Source organism: Copadichromis virginalis, linkage group LG11, assembly GCF_057382275.1.
Source record: "Copadichromis virginalis isolate Kocher_CV1m ecotype Utaka linkage group LG11, C_Virginalis_male_GT1.1, whole genome shotgun sequence".
Lineage (NCBI taxonomy): Eukaryota > Metazoa > Chordata > Actinopteri > Cichliformes > Cichlidae > Copadichromis > Copadichromis virginalis.
This window is the reverse complement of record NC_140628.1, coordinates 35,313,748-35,328,145: the sequence shown is the minus strand read 5'-3', so window position 1 is coordinate 35,328,145 and position 14,398 is coordinate 35,313,748. Positions and strand designations below refer to the sequence as shown.

Here is a 14,398-nt window from a genome sequence, read left to right as displayed (position 1 = left end):
GGCAAACCCCACATACATCATCCCGCTGCTGGAAACAAACACTACATCACCAAATGTGTCAACTTTCAGTTTTTTGAGTGATTCTTTGCGTGGGATTTCTTAATGATAAAAATAATTCAGGATATCAGACGTAATCGTTTAAAGCTCAGTGTTAGTTAGTTAGTTAGTTAGTTAGTTAGTTATATAATAATAATTAGTAATGGACTATGATGAACAATTAAATAAATTAGGTTTTAAGGTTTTGCTGATACATTTTCCAGCAGCACACAAATAAGGGAAGTTGATGGCTAAAAATCTAAAACTGTAGCTGAAAATGGTTGGAAAAGATGTTGATAATTTTGAAAAAGTTATTAAAATATTTTAGTCAAATCTAAAAATAGCTAAAACTAAAAATAAGAGATATTGCCTATCAGCAGATTTAACTGTGTACTACAATTTCATAAAGTCTGAGGACTCAGGAGAGTGAAGCTTTGTCTGCAATATCTGTGTAGCGTCTGTGTTTCCCATAATTTAAACCAGTTAAACCCTCCTTGCTTTTCTTCCAAACCCCCTTGATGGAGGCTAATAAAATATTTTAAATATATAAAGGGAAGTCAGTCAAAGCCTTGAGGAAAATCTGCAGTAAAAAAAAAATTCTTTGTGAAATATATATTAAATGCAGTGTTTCCATTCAGAGATACTGTATCTTTCAGTCACGTTCAGATGCTTTTATTTCATAGCCCAACTTTTCGTTTTACAGTTTGTCATGCAGGAGCCTCCCACCCCCTCCCCCCCAAACCCCATTTAACTGTCTGTTAATATAATTCCCAGATTCGGCATATGAGGCAGAATCCCTCAACAAGATAACGCTAACAGCATCGCTATGCACAAGTCCTTTAGGAAACGACTCTGATTGCCAGATGCAGCATATAGGCAGGCTGTTGGACAACTTAAATGCTATCTACTCTTGGCGAGGCTGTGATAAGGCGCAGGCGTCCGCTCTTTGAAACAGGAAGATAAACAACCCCCCTGTTCCCTCAGGAGCTCGGAGGATATTCTATGGGACTGGACCCCCGAACAGCCAACAAATTCCACCTTTAATAGAACTACCGGAGGAGCCAGATGACTCTGCGGTGGGCTGTACACAAAACCTTGTGAGGAAGAATGAAAGTGTGTGTCAGTTTTCATTTACCTGAATGCTGCGGCTGCTGCTGCGACTGCTGTGCGGGGAGGATTTGTGGGTACGACAGTTCTGGTTTAACAGAGGGAGAATGGAGAGCGGCCGGCCTGATGGCAGATGTGGGTTTCCACTTTTAAATCTTGCTTAGGTGCTGTGAGTTCAGCCGCAACATTAGAGCTGCTGCTTAACAGATAGCGATTTATCATTATTCTATTTTAATAAACAACAAAAAGATGGAATTTATTTTGCACTCATTTGCCTTTTTTATCAAAGGTGTGGTTGTTGTGGTTCACCCTGCCTTAAAAGACTAGTTCCTAACCTTAAAACAAACCGGTCCCTACTTGTGATGCATATTTGAATTGTGAGCAGTTCAAGTCATCTCAGATTTAAATATTTTCTGTGATAAAAGGTAAAAGTATTGAGCATCAGAGAAAAGAAAAGCAAAGACCTGTTGGCCGGGTCACCAACCCAAGATTGGAAAAAAGAAGATCAGGACTGTGATGTAATAATGTTAAAGTCCAGCAGAAAATTACAAGATGATCATGAGTGTTTTATATAAAGTTGTATTAGAGAACGTCCTTTTTAAAAAAGTTTGGAAAAGGGAGCCCTGCAGCTTTATTTTTATTTTTTTTAAATTTAAGGTATTAAAGTGATGCTCTTATGGAGAGAAGCTTAAAATATGAGCAGCTATTAAAGGGTTAGGGTTTGGCTGAAGGACATGTGGATGTTGTAGGATCAGACCTGTGACTTTTCAGGTGTGAGACTAGTCTCTATAAAAGCTTATTTTTAATCTAATTTACAACTTTTAGACGCCATGAATCACAGACAATTCTAACATAAGACTCCCACCAGTTGGTTTATGAAATATCATCTTCCATTTAGAACCACTTCTCTGTGTTTGACAGTAGACGGGAGAGTACTTTAAGAGTCCTTAGAGTGCTGATGCTGTCTTTGGATTATTTTCCAACTGGGCGCTTGTCGTCATAGTCATTTACAGTGAATTTAACTTGTCTCGTCTTGTGAGGTCCCCGCGCAGTTGAGCTGATGGACCAGCTGAGGGCATTTGACGCCCACTAAGAGTTTAGATCTGTTTTCTCTCAGTGATATCAAAGTGTTACCTGAGGGGGGTCAGAGATGATGACAAATCACAAAGTGTGTCAAGACATCACAGGCAGCTGTGGATGGAGCTGAGTCCTATCACTGCAGCACCGCTTTGAGAGGCCAGGGCACAATTATTACCATGACTTCTGAGGAGGATAAATACTGTACGCGGACAGACTGCGGGATTTTGTGGGAAGGGGGGGATGGGGTGGGGGGCAGTTTGAAGAAGAAGGAGGGGGGGATCTAGCCACCAGTTTTCCAACTTACCCAGAGGAAAAATGCATAATCATATTATTTCACACACGACTTGGTTCAAAGGCGGCCAAAATAAGTTTGTGAGGTTCCCATGGGTCTGTCAATCTGTTGAAGGAGCTGCAGGCAAAAGCTTAGGATGCACCAAGTACGAAACAATTATGATCATCCCATTAAAGCATAGCGAAGCAATTTGGCAGCTCAGTCTGGAAAAAAACACACTCCTGTCAAGTGATGCTATGAGATCAACTCGCACTACCATGATGCTGTTGTACATATATCTCGCATAGTTAATGATTGTTTGTCTTTACATCATGACAGGGTGGTGGGAATCCGTGTTTGTTAATGTTGTTGCTTCTGAAATCGATGAATTGTTTTCCTTTAAAGCAGGAAGGGCTCCATAAAGCCAAAAAAAGTGGGAGGGGTGAAATGATTAGTGCGCTTAGTCAGCTGTGAAATTGAGTTTATGGTTTTCAAGACGGTGAATTCAATTCGATAATGGGTATTAAGTTGTAGAGAATAATTAATAGTAATTGACTTCTTTCCATCACTATGCAAATTAAACACAGATAACACCACGGGAGCTTTTTAAGGCCAGTCAAGTTTGTGGGGATTAAGTTTATGGAATTTTTGTTAGAGAGAGGAGTGGCTCCTGTTCTGCTTTGATTGCTTTGTTGACAGATTTATCAGCGGGTGAGGGGTTACTGTCTCTTCAAGGATTAAAGGAATTGGGTTGTCACAAACTGTCAAGGCATTGAGTTGGGAGCATTCTGGTATGTTTGCCATAATGGGCTCAGGCTGTTCCCTGCCGTACTGCCAAATATATTCTTATTGGACCACATCTGTAAATGGGAGGAAAAAAAAAAGGGGGGGAAATGCAAAGCAAGGATTGAATGAATAGTGCTGAGGGAGAAATATCCAGCGGGACTGTGTGCGGGTGGATTTGTCAAGATGCAGATTTGGATTTGCATAGTTTGTGTTTATGCTGAGATTGGTTAATTCATCTTGATGTTAATGAGTTAATGCATAGATATGTTAGAAAACTGATCATCCTGGGACTTAAAAACTGTACTATAAGGCAGATCACATGTGTCTGAAATGACTATATTATTAGATTGGCCACACTATGAGACAGCAACGTGACCTCAAAATGATCAATTCCAGCTTGTTTGATGATTTAATTGAAACTCACTTGTAGAACTGTCTTTTTATGAAAACTGCAAACATTAATCACAGAGATATTACACAATGTGAGAATTTTAAAAAAGGTCAAATCAAAATAATATTTAACTCACCAGAGAGATGACTGACAGCAGCACGGTGGCAGTCCACAGACATGTGGTCTTCATAACTCTTTGTGGAACGTCTCTCCTCATGTCAAACAGTCCTTGATTTTCTCAGCTGCTGCAAACAAACAAACAAATCTCCTTCTGATTGAGCCGTTATCAGCTGCCAAACTTGAGGAGAAATAAAGAGCGAAGAAGACGGTCCAGAGATGCGGGAGAAGAAAGGAGTCTTCTCCAGCTCATTCAGGAAGGGTCAGGTGTCTGCTGTTCAAACGCTTCAAGTGAGTACTGGGGTTTTTTCTGACGCAGGGTTCGGAGGCGCTGTGGTGGGAACGGAGGTGTTTGTATATCTGAGTGTGGAGGAATGTTTTATATAGCGCGCTCTGAGGTTCAGAGAGAGAGAGAGAGTGGGGGGAGTGGATGGGAAGGGACAGAGAGAAAAAAGATGGAATGAAGAAGGGGGAGGGAGAGAGGAGACTGGGGGAGAAGAGAAGGAGGTTCACACTTCTGAGAAACAACTTTTAACATCATCAAGGGCTGACATCTAGTGGCAGTCAGCTGCACTGGATTTTTCTTCCTTTCACTGTGAGCAGCAAGCCCAGTGAGATTCAAGAACATAATCCCTCCTCTTGATGTGTTAATGTTGTGCATCCTCTACTCTGACCTGGAATCAAGCATGAAAAACTGCATTTTAACCCTTTGACGCCCAGCGTATTGTATTTGATACAAGTGTTTTTGTGAGTTTTTGAGACTTCTACATCATCAGTGTGACATTTTTTTTTTTTACCCTCGTAAAATCATGACACATTTTTAATGACTAAACTGCAGATTAAAATTTGATATATTTTTATATATTTTCTCTTAAGGTTCAACAAATACTCCATTATCAAAAAATTAAAGATTTCTGGCAGTTATTTCATGATTCGGGTTTTAAAGGGTTAACACTGTTGGCGCTCCATAATGGTCAAAATACCAGCCACCTTTATGAACCAGGCATCCCTATGATCATGAAGAAATTGTTTTGTTAAATTACGCCTAGGTACTAAATAATGGTTTCCACACACAGTCATTGTAAATGTGCTGAGAATAAAACTAATAATATTAATCATTTAGTCTGAACTTGGAGAAAGTTTTGGACTTCAGATTAAAAAAAAAAAGACAAAAGCAGTTGAGATTGAAGCTGGAGAGGCTGAGATATCCTAAGTTTTAATCAGCAGGATGGGTCAGACTCTAAAATAATTAGATCCAGTAAAGCAGCTTGATACAATCTACAGCAGACGCTCTCTGTCCGGGAAATGCCAATATCTTTTAAACTCCACCCCCCCAGTTTGTAGGACAGGCTATCGGTCAAAAAGTCTTTCTTGCAGCCACAGATGACATCTGTTTGGACCCACACTGAAACCTTATAGTTATTCCTACTACACAAGTTACGTTTAAACATTAACATGCTTGGATTGGAAATGTTTCCACTGGAAGTGGAGTGAAACAAACCCACAGTGCTCATTCTGAAGTTGGTAAGAGGCTTCAGTCGGCAGACTTAAACCAAAATCATGCAGATATTTACAGAGTGCTGCAGAGGGCAGATAGGAATACAAAGGGAATTTCATACAATAATGCTAAAACTTTATTTAATTAAAAGCTTCTTAGCTTCTTGTTAAACCTAACCAAATTCTGTCCCCTGTTACTTACATTAAGATGAAGTGAAACCTTTCCCTCTGTTCACATGGGCACCTGAAAACTTACTGTAAGAGCACACAGAGCTATATTTGAATTTACATGATGGCCAAGCTGTCTGTATTGTGTCAAAGAGGTATCAGCTGAAGTTTGAGGCTTGGCTGTACTTTTGAGTAATACCACGTTTGACCTCAAGATGGTGCAGTGAGTCAGAGACTAAAGCATAACTAGTCAGGGTAGCTCCCAGTCTGAGACATACACTGCATTAGCTCAACATTTGTACAGAATTCCCGTCACTATTATACCTAGAAGATGATCAGAAACTGGTAAGTTAAAAATAAAATGAGCAAATACACATCGAAATACTAGAATAGTTGGAAGTAATTCGTAACTAAGTTAAATAAAGAAATAATTCAGATGTAAATAGGAGGAAAAATCTGCCATCTCGTGGTCAAAATCTTTCAGTTAATTTAGCAATTATAAAAAAACAAAATAAAAAAACAGCTGTTTCAATAATTTAAGCTACTTTTATAAAGACTGCACTTGTGGCTTGTGATGGTGTCATTTGTTGGAATTAATACGTGTAAAGAAAACAGCAAATACAGCACTGTTGTTATTCAAAACTGTTAAAATGATGGGTAACGTTTTCCTTTAATATTTTGAGCAAATGCAGGACACTCTGTATTGCACCAAAAATGTATTAATACGCAAAGAAAAGCCCAATTTACTCCCACTTGATTAATGTTTGCAATTAGCTTAACATCCAGCTGTTAAAGAGAGTTACTGAGAGTTTTACACTAACAAATCATTTATGTGTCACCTGTTATTTCAGATTTATGTCGTCACTGAGTATGAACAGGGCTCAGTCTCATCTGACTGCAGCGGAGAAACAGGAAACTTGATTTAACCCGTCTCTGCAGTTGTTGATTTGGACCAGCTTTCTGCCTGATTGCACATTTTCTCCATTTAATGCTTCGTAACTAATATAATGTAGTTTCTCAGAGAACCATGGGAAATGAAAGAGGACGGCTATTAAATTTACAAGCGTAATTTCCATAATTACTTATCTCCATGAAAACATAACACACTGAATGCACATTTTAATTTAAATAAAAGTCTTAGGAACAAAGTAATAGATTTGAAATTGTAAAACTCTTTATTTACTTTTTTTATTTCTGGGTTCTGACAGACCTAAGCTTGTGTTTGAGAAATTTCTGTAAGTGTTCATGCTGCAGAAAAACACTGTAATTTAGAAAGTGTGCACTTCTATCAAAAAAATGCTCAGTTTAATATTAATCTTGTCAGAATCCAAAAATTACAAACTAATTAGACTGACTGCTAAGAATTTAACTAAAACGCACAAACATATTTTGTTTCTTGTTCAAGCCTCAGTTTCGTCCTTTTTTTCTACAGTTTTTACAGTCTGAACACAATGCACTATATACCATTGTTATTATCTATCTATTATCTTGGTTTACTCAAGCATCACTTTTGATCATGAAATTGTCAAGAAAAACAGTAAAATGTAGCTATTTGTCAAATAATACAAAATACTTATTGCTTTTAATGGACACAATCCCAGTGAGCTAGTTATGTGTAGTTCGGCCGCTCTGCATATACACAACTATTTGTTATATAAGATCTGATGGAGTACAGAGAGTCATACCTCCTCTAAGTGTATTCTAATCCGACTGTCAAAAACAGATTACTGAGTGTTTTAATGTCTTGAGAGGGTAAAATATTTACCTACTTTATGTGCCCCCGTTTCCTTTCAGCTCAGTGTAAAGGTCTGTTGTGGTCTCTCTGCTCTCCTCTGTTCTCTGTTTTGTTACATTTATGTTCCTGCAACCTACATTCTAGCCACCAGGGGGCGGAATAAAGACATTGGTCCTATAGGAAAATGGCTCAGACCCCAGTTAACAATTCCCTGATGGGTTTATTGTCTCAGTCACTCATTTGAGGTCATGTTCAATAAAACCACAGGTAATCTAAAAGGTCAATGTAGTTGCCATGAAGTCTCTGCCATGAAGGTTTGTGAAGTCCCTGGATAAGATTTATACGGGCGTCATGTTTTGGTCAGTATGACTACAGATATCTGTGTTTAAGGCCCTAATGCCTAGGCTTCACCTTCCAGACTCTGAAACATCCAGGGACTGTAGGGAAATTAGCCTGTATGGCTAAATCTGACACATGAATTTAAGAAGTTTTGTTAATTAATATGCATTATCCCTCTTAAATAAGTATAAACATAAACATACATTCATCTTTTACGCACACAAAGAGGAGCAGAGGAAAGGGGATAGGGTGAGATGACCCACTGTGGTGAGCCCTAACACAGCGACAGAGATCAAATCTGAGTGTTTTCCTATAGATTTCTATTGGACCTGAAGGCATTTTGCAAAACAGGTATCGCCCCCCAGTGGCCATTAAAAAGAATGCTGGTTTGAGGTACTTGTGGAGTTTTCAGATCTAGAAGCTATGCCCGACTGAAACTAGAGTCTATAACAGCTGTTGAAACCAGTGAGTAAGTTTAAGGTGGCTACATCCATCTCTTTTGTACAGTTTATGCACTGAAGTGTGTTATTGCCATTAGAGTGCTAGCAAACAGGGGATGGCTATGATGATGGCTCTCTAATACAAAATCCAGCCTCCAACTCCTTTAACGCCAGTTTTAAGTATTTTTATTTGAAGGTTTTCTTCCTTAATGAACATATAAAGAAAGTAATAAAAAAAAGACTCCATAACTTTTCTCTTTGTGTGTTTACAACCGTGTCCGCATTTATTTTTAGTATTTCTTCCCATACATATAAACAACCTGTACAAAATGGCCGACTCGTCATCTTTTTCCGCTTCTTTTTGCTTTCCTTTTTTGTTTGTCACAACATACAACTTGCATCATGGTAACAACAATCAGCAATATCATACACCCACTTTGTAATATTCAAACTAAACATTTTCTGTGCAATACAAAATAAATGTACACATACTTTGATGTTTTTTTTCTCCAAAAAATAAAAAAATTGCTGTTATTTACAAATCCAACAAAAAGAAGTAAACATTCTCCACACCAGTTTTGCTTTTACGTTGAACTCAGAAGCGTGTTCTCTTATTATTAACATATTGTATACTTGTTTGTACAGATTGTTTTCTTTTTAATATTTCATCTTCGTTTCGTGTGACTGAAAACAATAGAGCACCTAAAATACTTACTACATGAAAAAGTTTAAAAACTGGTTCGATCCATCTACCTTTTTTTTTTTTTTTTTGTCTAAACATACTGTAGTGTCGACGTTTGCCCCATTCAAGTATTAAACTGTATTAGAGGACTGTTAGTATTCAGTTATCGTCAGTAAGGCAGAAACGACATTTGCATGACATGAATGATTAAAATTTTGCAGTGTCCATTTTTTTTATTACTTACTGCAAAATTTGAGTGTTTGCACATGATCTGTTGTATGTAAAGAGTTAAAAAAAAGTATTTAAAAAAGAACTTGTAAAGCAGGCGATCAGTTAATACCTGCTGATATCGTAGTTGCATCTGGGCAGAAATAAAGTGATGACACCAGACGAAATCTACAAACCACAAAAGCGACTTTACTACAACCAAAAAGTCCGATGTTTGTGAGAAATAAAATCTATACATATATTTACTTGAGATTCACACCTGTTTTATCGAACGTGACACGTCTAAACGTCCCTTCCTGTCGCTGTTGCTTCCCTTGTAATGTTCTCGTGTTGACTGAAGCTGTTCCTCTGCTTTATGTTTTTGTTTTTTTGTCTGTGGAAGAGGCAGTGTTTTATGGCAATAGAAAGTAGAAGTCACATGTGCATATCATGCTGCACTAATATAGTGCAATGTAGTGCCTGAAACAAAGCAAGGGTGGAGGCAAGCAGGCAGGCAGGCAGTAGTTTCCATGAACAACTGATTGCAGGCTACTCCTCCATCAGCATCATACAGATCGGTTTATCCCACAAACACAGGCCTGTGTGCCTCTGAATCAAGCCGAAAAAAAAAGAGAGGGAGAAGTAATGCCTCCCTTTTGTTCAAGACCGTAAAAGAGATTTGAGTCAAAACCCAGTTGAGGATTGAGAAAAAGGAATCCAAACCTTTTTATGGAGATTTTCCTCTCCCTCCTCCTCTTCCCTGCGGTGACTTTTGGCAACGTGCGAAGCGTCAGAGCATCCTAAGCCCCCAGCTACTCAGCATTTTTAGGGACAAGCAGAAAAAGCGCGGGGGAAGAGCTGGAGCCTGCGCTACCATGTTCAAAGACAGCAGGAGGGCTGGTTCTGTCTTCTGCGCCCAGCATTTCCAGTGTCTCAAACAAGTCTTTCAATATAGAAATACTGGTGTGTAGGGGGCAAAAAAAAAAGGCATTTCCTTGAACACGCTGGAGGTCATAAAAGCTCTGCAAAAAGAAAATAGTCGAGAAAACAAAAGAGGAGTGAATGAAGCTCTACTTGAAATGGTTAAACCCCACCAGTGTCTCTGCTAAGAGGATTTCCCGTCATTTCTGCGCTCCGTGACGTGTCCATTCACGCTGCAAACATCCATGTCGCTCACTGTAATGGCGTGATGAAGTGGGTCTCTGTGACAGGTGAAGTGCTGGGTGAAGCAGCTCGTGGAGGACTACATGTCCGTGTCCCCGTCGTAGGCGAGAGTCAGAGGTTTTAGTCGGTTATTCTGCTGTCTCTGTCTCTGAGGTCTCTTTGGCTTTTTGCTGTATGGAAAGATGAAAACGGGGTCAGAGTGGCACTTGAAAGATTCTCCGAACACAACTCTGCTTTCACTCTAATCATGAAGTGTTTGGGTAAATGCGATGGCAGTTATGAGACACACAATGCAGGTGAGGCGATGTCACAAACAGGGGAGGGAAAGTGTTTTGAAAAATGCAAAAGATGTCCATATGAATTGTGTTTTGCTTCCTAATTTTGATTTGTAGTTTCAGGGTTTTTTTGATAATCTAAAAAATACCTGTTCCCAGTTTTAAGCTGATAGTGAACCTTCTCAAGTATCTCTAGTCCACAAATAAATTATCAATACTTAATGTAACGATAGCCTTGATCTCTTTTGTTCTGAATCCCATGAAAATGACAAAACCAACGAGACTTCCTAAAAACCATTAAATTATTATTTAAGTCTTAATAAAAACATTAGCAATTGTTCAAAAGTAGTTCTTTCCCTTCTGTTTTTGACCTTAAAAAAGGATGCAGATATTACATCACATCATAAACTGTGTGTGTGCTTTTTTTTTTTTTTTTTTTTTTTAGACAATCATGGTGACATCTGGCATAAGTAATGACAAAAGTTCTGCAACACAATCAATAAAGAAAAAAAGACCCATACCTGATTAAATGTGGCTAATTTACCCATATAGACAATTTCCTTGGGAACGGCCATGCCTTGTTTTGATGACTCCCTGGATGTCCCACTCTGACCATTAAACTGGGCACTCAAATCACATTTTACTACAAGCCTCATTCACCCAATGGAGTAGCCTGATCTTTTTGGTAGAACAGCTCATCTGGCAGATGAGCCGTTCAACCTGCTGAGCTACCTCTGCTAGTGTTGTGATTTCCTTAATTTTTGGAGAAAGAGCAGTGAGTGGCCGGGAGCCAAATCATAAGATTAAAGCAGTTGGTGAATGTTTGTGGCTAAAATACTCAGTATGCTGGCCCAGGATAGCATGTATCACGGCTCAGGTGGTTTGCTTGAATGCTTTCATGCTTTTTTTTTTGGGGGGGGGGTAATAATGTGACACTCTGGGTCATGTCTGGATACCAGGATCAGATTACTACTGATGATCCTTGAAATGAAATTTAGGTCAGTTTGAAAAAAGCTAGTGAAAAATCGCAGAAGAGCAATTTAAGTTGTCAAAACAGGACTGGCCGATGATGATTTAAAAATGGTCCAGAGTTTAAATCAGGTATGGTTTTATTTATATAATATGGTTCTACTCACTCAGTATTTGATTGCACCTTATTTTAGGCTTCTGTATTTCAACCATGTCATCATTGGTTCTGAAATTTCATGGGATTCAAAATCTGACAGCTACAAAAAACCTCCTAACAAAATAAAAAAACTACAAATCAGGTTACCTTAAAAACTAAAAAGCTGTAGAGCCCAGACTACAGTCACTGTACTGGTTAACAGGTTTTAAACAAACAGTTTTTTTTTTGTTTGTTTGTTTTTGTGAGAAATGAGACTCATACATCTCAGTTTAAAAGGATGAAGAGCTATTAGTGAGTTAATATGCAGAGAGACGATCACATGCCCGACCTCTTCTACCAGAGAGGAAAAAATCTTCTAGATGAAGCAAAGACACAAAGCTTTTCTCTGAGCTCTCAGTGCTGCTTAAACATCAGGGTGTGTCAAAGTAATGAGGTGTGTAATATTAGACATTTTCAGAAGCATCTGATATCCCATAGAGAACGGCTTTTGAAATCATTAAAGCCAATATTTAGTTCTGCTGTGTATTCTATCATTTAACTTCTATTGTTAAGATTTTTTTTTTATCTAGTTTTAACTAGAAAAAAAAAGTCTAATTAATATTTCCTCCCACAGCCAGAGTACGAGAAATGTACCGAAATGCTTTTTGAAGCACTGGATTTGGTGAGCACAATCAGAGGAACACTCTAGGGAATTTCCTGTGAATAGTTTTTCTGATGAAGAGCTGATAAAATCGCTGCAGAGTAAACGACAGCAAACGTTCAAGCAAGCAGCAAAAATGTGTTCATTAAACACCTCATCTGTAGTGATGCGTGATCACACTACAGCTGTAGCTGTGTTTGTTCTTAATAACAAAGAATCTTTTTCAGTTAAACGATTATTTAAAATAAAAGAAGAAATTAAATAAGGTTAAAAAAATGGTCATTAAAATTTCCTGATGTTAAAAGTGACACAGAGCGTGTTTTAGGCCAAATCAAAGCAGAGTATATAAGCCAAAGAAAAGCACCAAAGGTTGATATTAAATTTATTTAACAAAATACTGATTGCTATTTGAACTTCTTATCTTCTTATCCTACTTTATAGATTATGGTCTTTTAAAGTAAAGGAACACAGAGGAACAAAGAGTGTTTATCTTGTAACAATATTGATTGGGAAGGAAATAAAGGGCATGTGTTGCTATGGTTCCATCTTTGTCCACAAGAGGGCAGCGTGACATCGTTTTATTAAAGCACTTCAGCCTCGTGGAGATCTAAACCTGATTTAAACCTTGCCTGGAGTTAATACTTAAATGTCTCTTTAATGTCATCTCAGTCTGCTCATATTCTGCTTGGAGTTTAAACAAGACGATTATTCCCACACATTAGTATTAACCCTCGTTTAAAAAAAATTAAATGAGAGAAAAATAATTTTACACGAGCTCTGAGAAGTATGATGAAAGTATATGATGGTGAAGAACATGTCCACTGTAGCAATTTTATTTTTAATGTCATTTTTTTAAACATTTGAAGTGTAACTTTTTTCTTTTTACCTTTTTTCCGCTCTGCTAACAAGTATTCACACATAAAAAGTTTTTTTTTTTTTTTTTAATACATCACAGTTTTGTGATTAACACAATCTCTCTAAGTTGAGTTTATGATATTCATGGATAACTTTGTTTGATAACCTAAAACAAATAAGCTGTAAAATAACTGCATTTATTCAGCAGTGCAGAGACTCTAGCATTTCTAATTTCCTGTATTTCTGTGAGGAATCAAATATTTTTACTAGTTGAACTGTTCAGTTTTTCATACAAACATGTAACAAGCTTATGAAACAGTTATTGATTTAAACCTAACTGTGTATTAAGAAAATTATCATTATTTTTGTCCATGTCTTTATTTGAAGTTGGGTTTTGTTTTTTTTTTACTTTTTGAGCCCTTATTTTGGTTTTTTAAAATATGAGCTATAATGCATGGGTATATAATGTAACTTTATTGTCTGGGTCAGATTTAAAAGGAGTTCAGAAAAGCACAATACAGCCATATGGACATCCCAGTCTCATAAAAATAGCATTAATGCAGATGTTATTATTTATTTAAGCTGAGTAAAATGTTTTTCATGACTACTTTCAGTTTAGTTTTGTAACAATGGTGATTGTAACAATCGTGGCTTACGTTGCGTGAATGTAGCCGCTGTACCTTTCTTCTTTATTGAAATCCTGATGGGAACAGTTGAGCTGAGTGTTTTTAATGTTGCCATCTTGGTGTTTTAAAACTTTATTTTTGACTTTCCAAAATAAGCATCGTATTGTATTCACTAAGACTTGAATCTGGAGCCTTAGAACAAAAAACGAGTGTTTTCCAAGGTCATATAAGAACAGAGCGAAAGGTTTTTCTCCCAGAAAGTTTCAGTTTGTCTCTTTGTACAATCAGAGGAGTCGCCTCCTGCTAGCTGTTAAAAAAGAACGCAGGCTTAAGGCACTTACACCATCACTTCACTCTTTTGACCTACAAGCTACGTCCGTCTACACCAAGTCTGTGGGTGGTAGCTGTATTTTTGAATTTTGGCCAGAGCTGACCTTTTCTCTGCAGTTTTTCAGTGTAAGCTGACCGCCTCCTGGCTCTTACTTTTTGTTGAGTGTACAGACACAGAAGTGGTTTCAAGTTCTTATTCAACCTCTTTACTCTCGAGCTGTCTTCTGGGATTCATGTTTAATATCTCCTCGCTATTTGTGATTAGCTGGACCTGATAAGTATAAACGTCATCATTTAACAGGAAGTCATCATGTTGTTACAGATGTTACATTCTTTGTTACTAAAAAAGTGATGTCATATAGCGATAGTAAGCTTACTTTACAGCATACAACAGGGTAACCTGTCTTTAAACACCAATGTTTCGTGGACTCTTTCTTGTCCTAAAGAAATGGTTGACATCACGGGGGCTCTGTCATATATCTTTTAGAGAAACACTATGGTTTGCAATCAGCTGTAATTATAAATT

General features: G+C 37.8%; 2 protein-coding genes across 2 annotated transcripts in view; both read right to left on the bottom strand.

The window, feature by feature from the left end:
* The window catches only part of LOC146699223 (neurexophilin-1), a 16,208-nt gene extending 12,048 nt beyond the window's left edge, over positions 1–4,160 (bottom strand). The window contains exon 1 of the mRNA XM_085472194.1: positions 3,808–4,160. Coding sequence (XP_085328320.1) covers positions 3,808–3,888 — 81 coding nt within the window. The 5' untranslated portion in view covers positions 3,889–4,160. The remainder of the gene's footprint in view (positions 1–3,807) is intronic.
* Positions 4,161–8,142: 3,982 nt separating this feature from the next.
* thsd7ab (thrombospondin, type I, domain containing 7Ab) overlaps positions 8,143–14,398 on the bottom strand; it is a 226,762-nt gene continuing 220,506 nt past the window's right edge. The window contains exon 29 of the mRNA XM_085472186.1: positions 8,143–10,190. Coding sequence (XP_085328312.1) covers positions 10,100–10,190 — 91 coding nt within the window. The 3' untranslated portion in view covers positions 8,143–10,099. The remainder of the gene's footprint in view (positions 10,191–14,398) is intronic.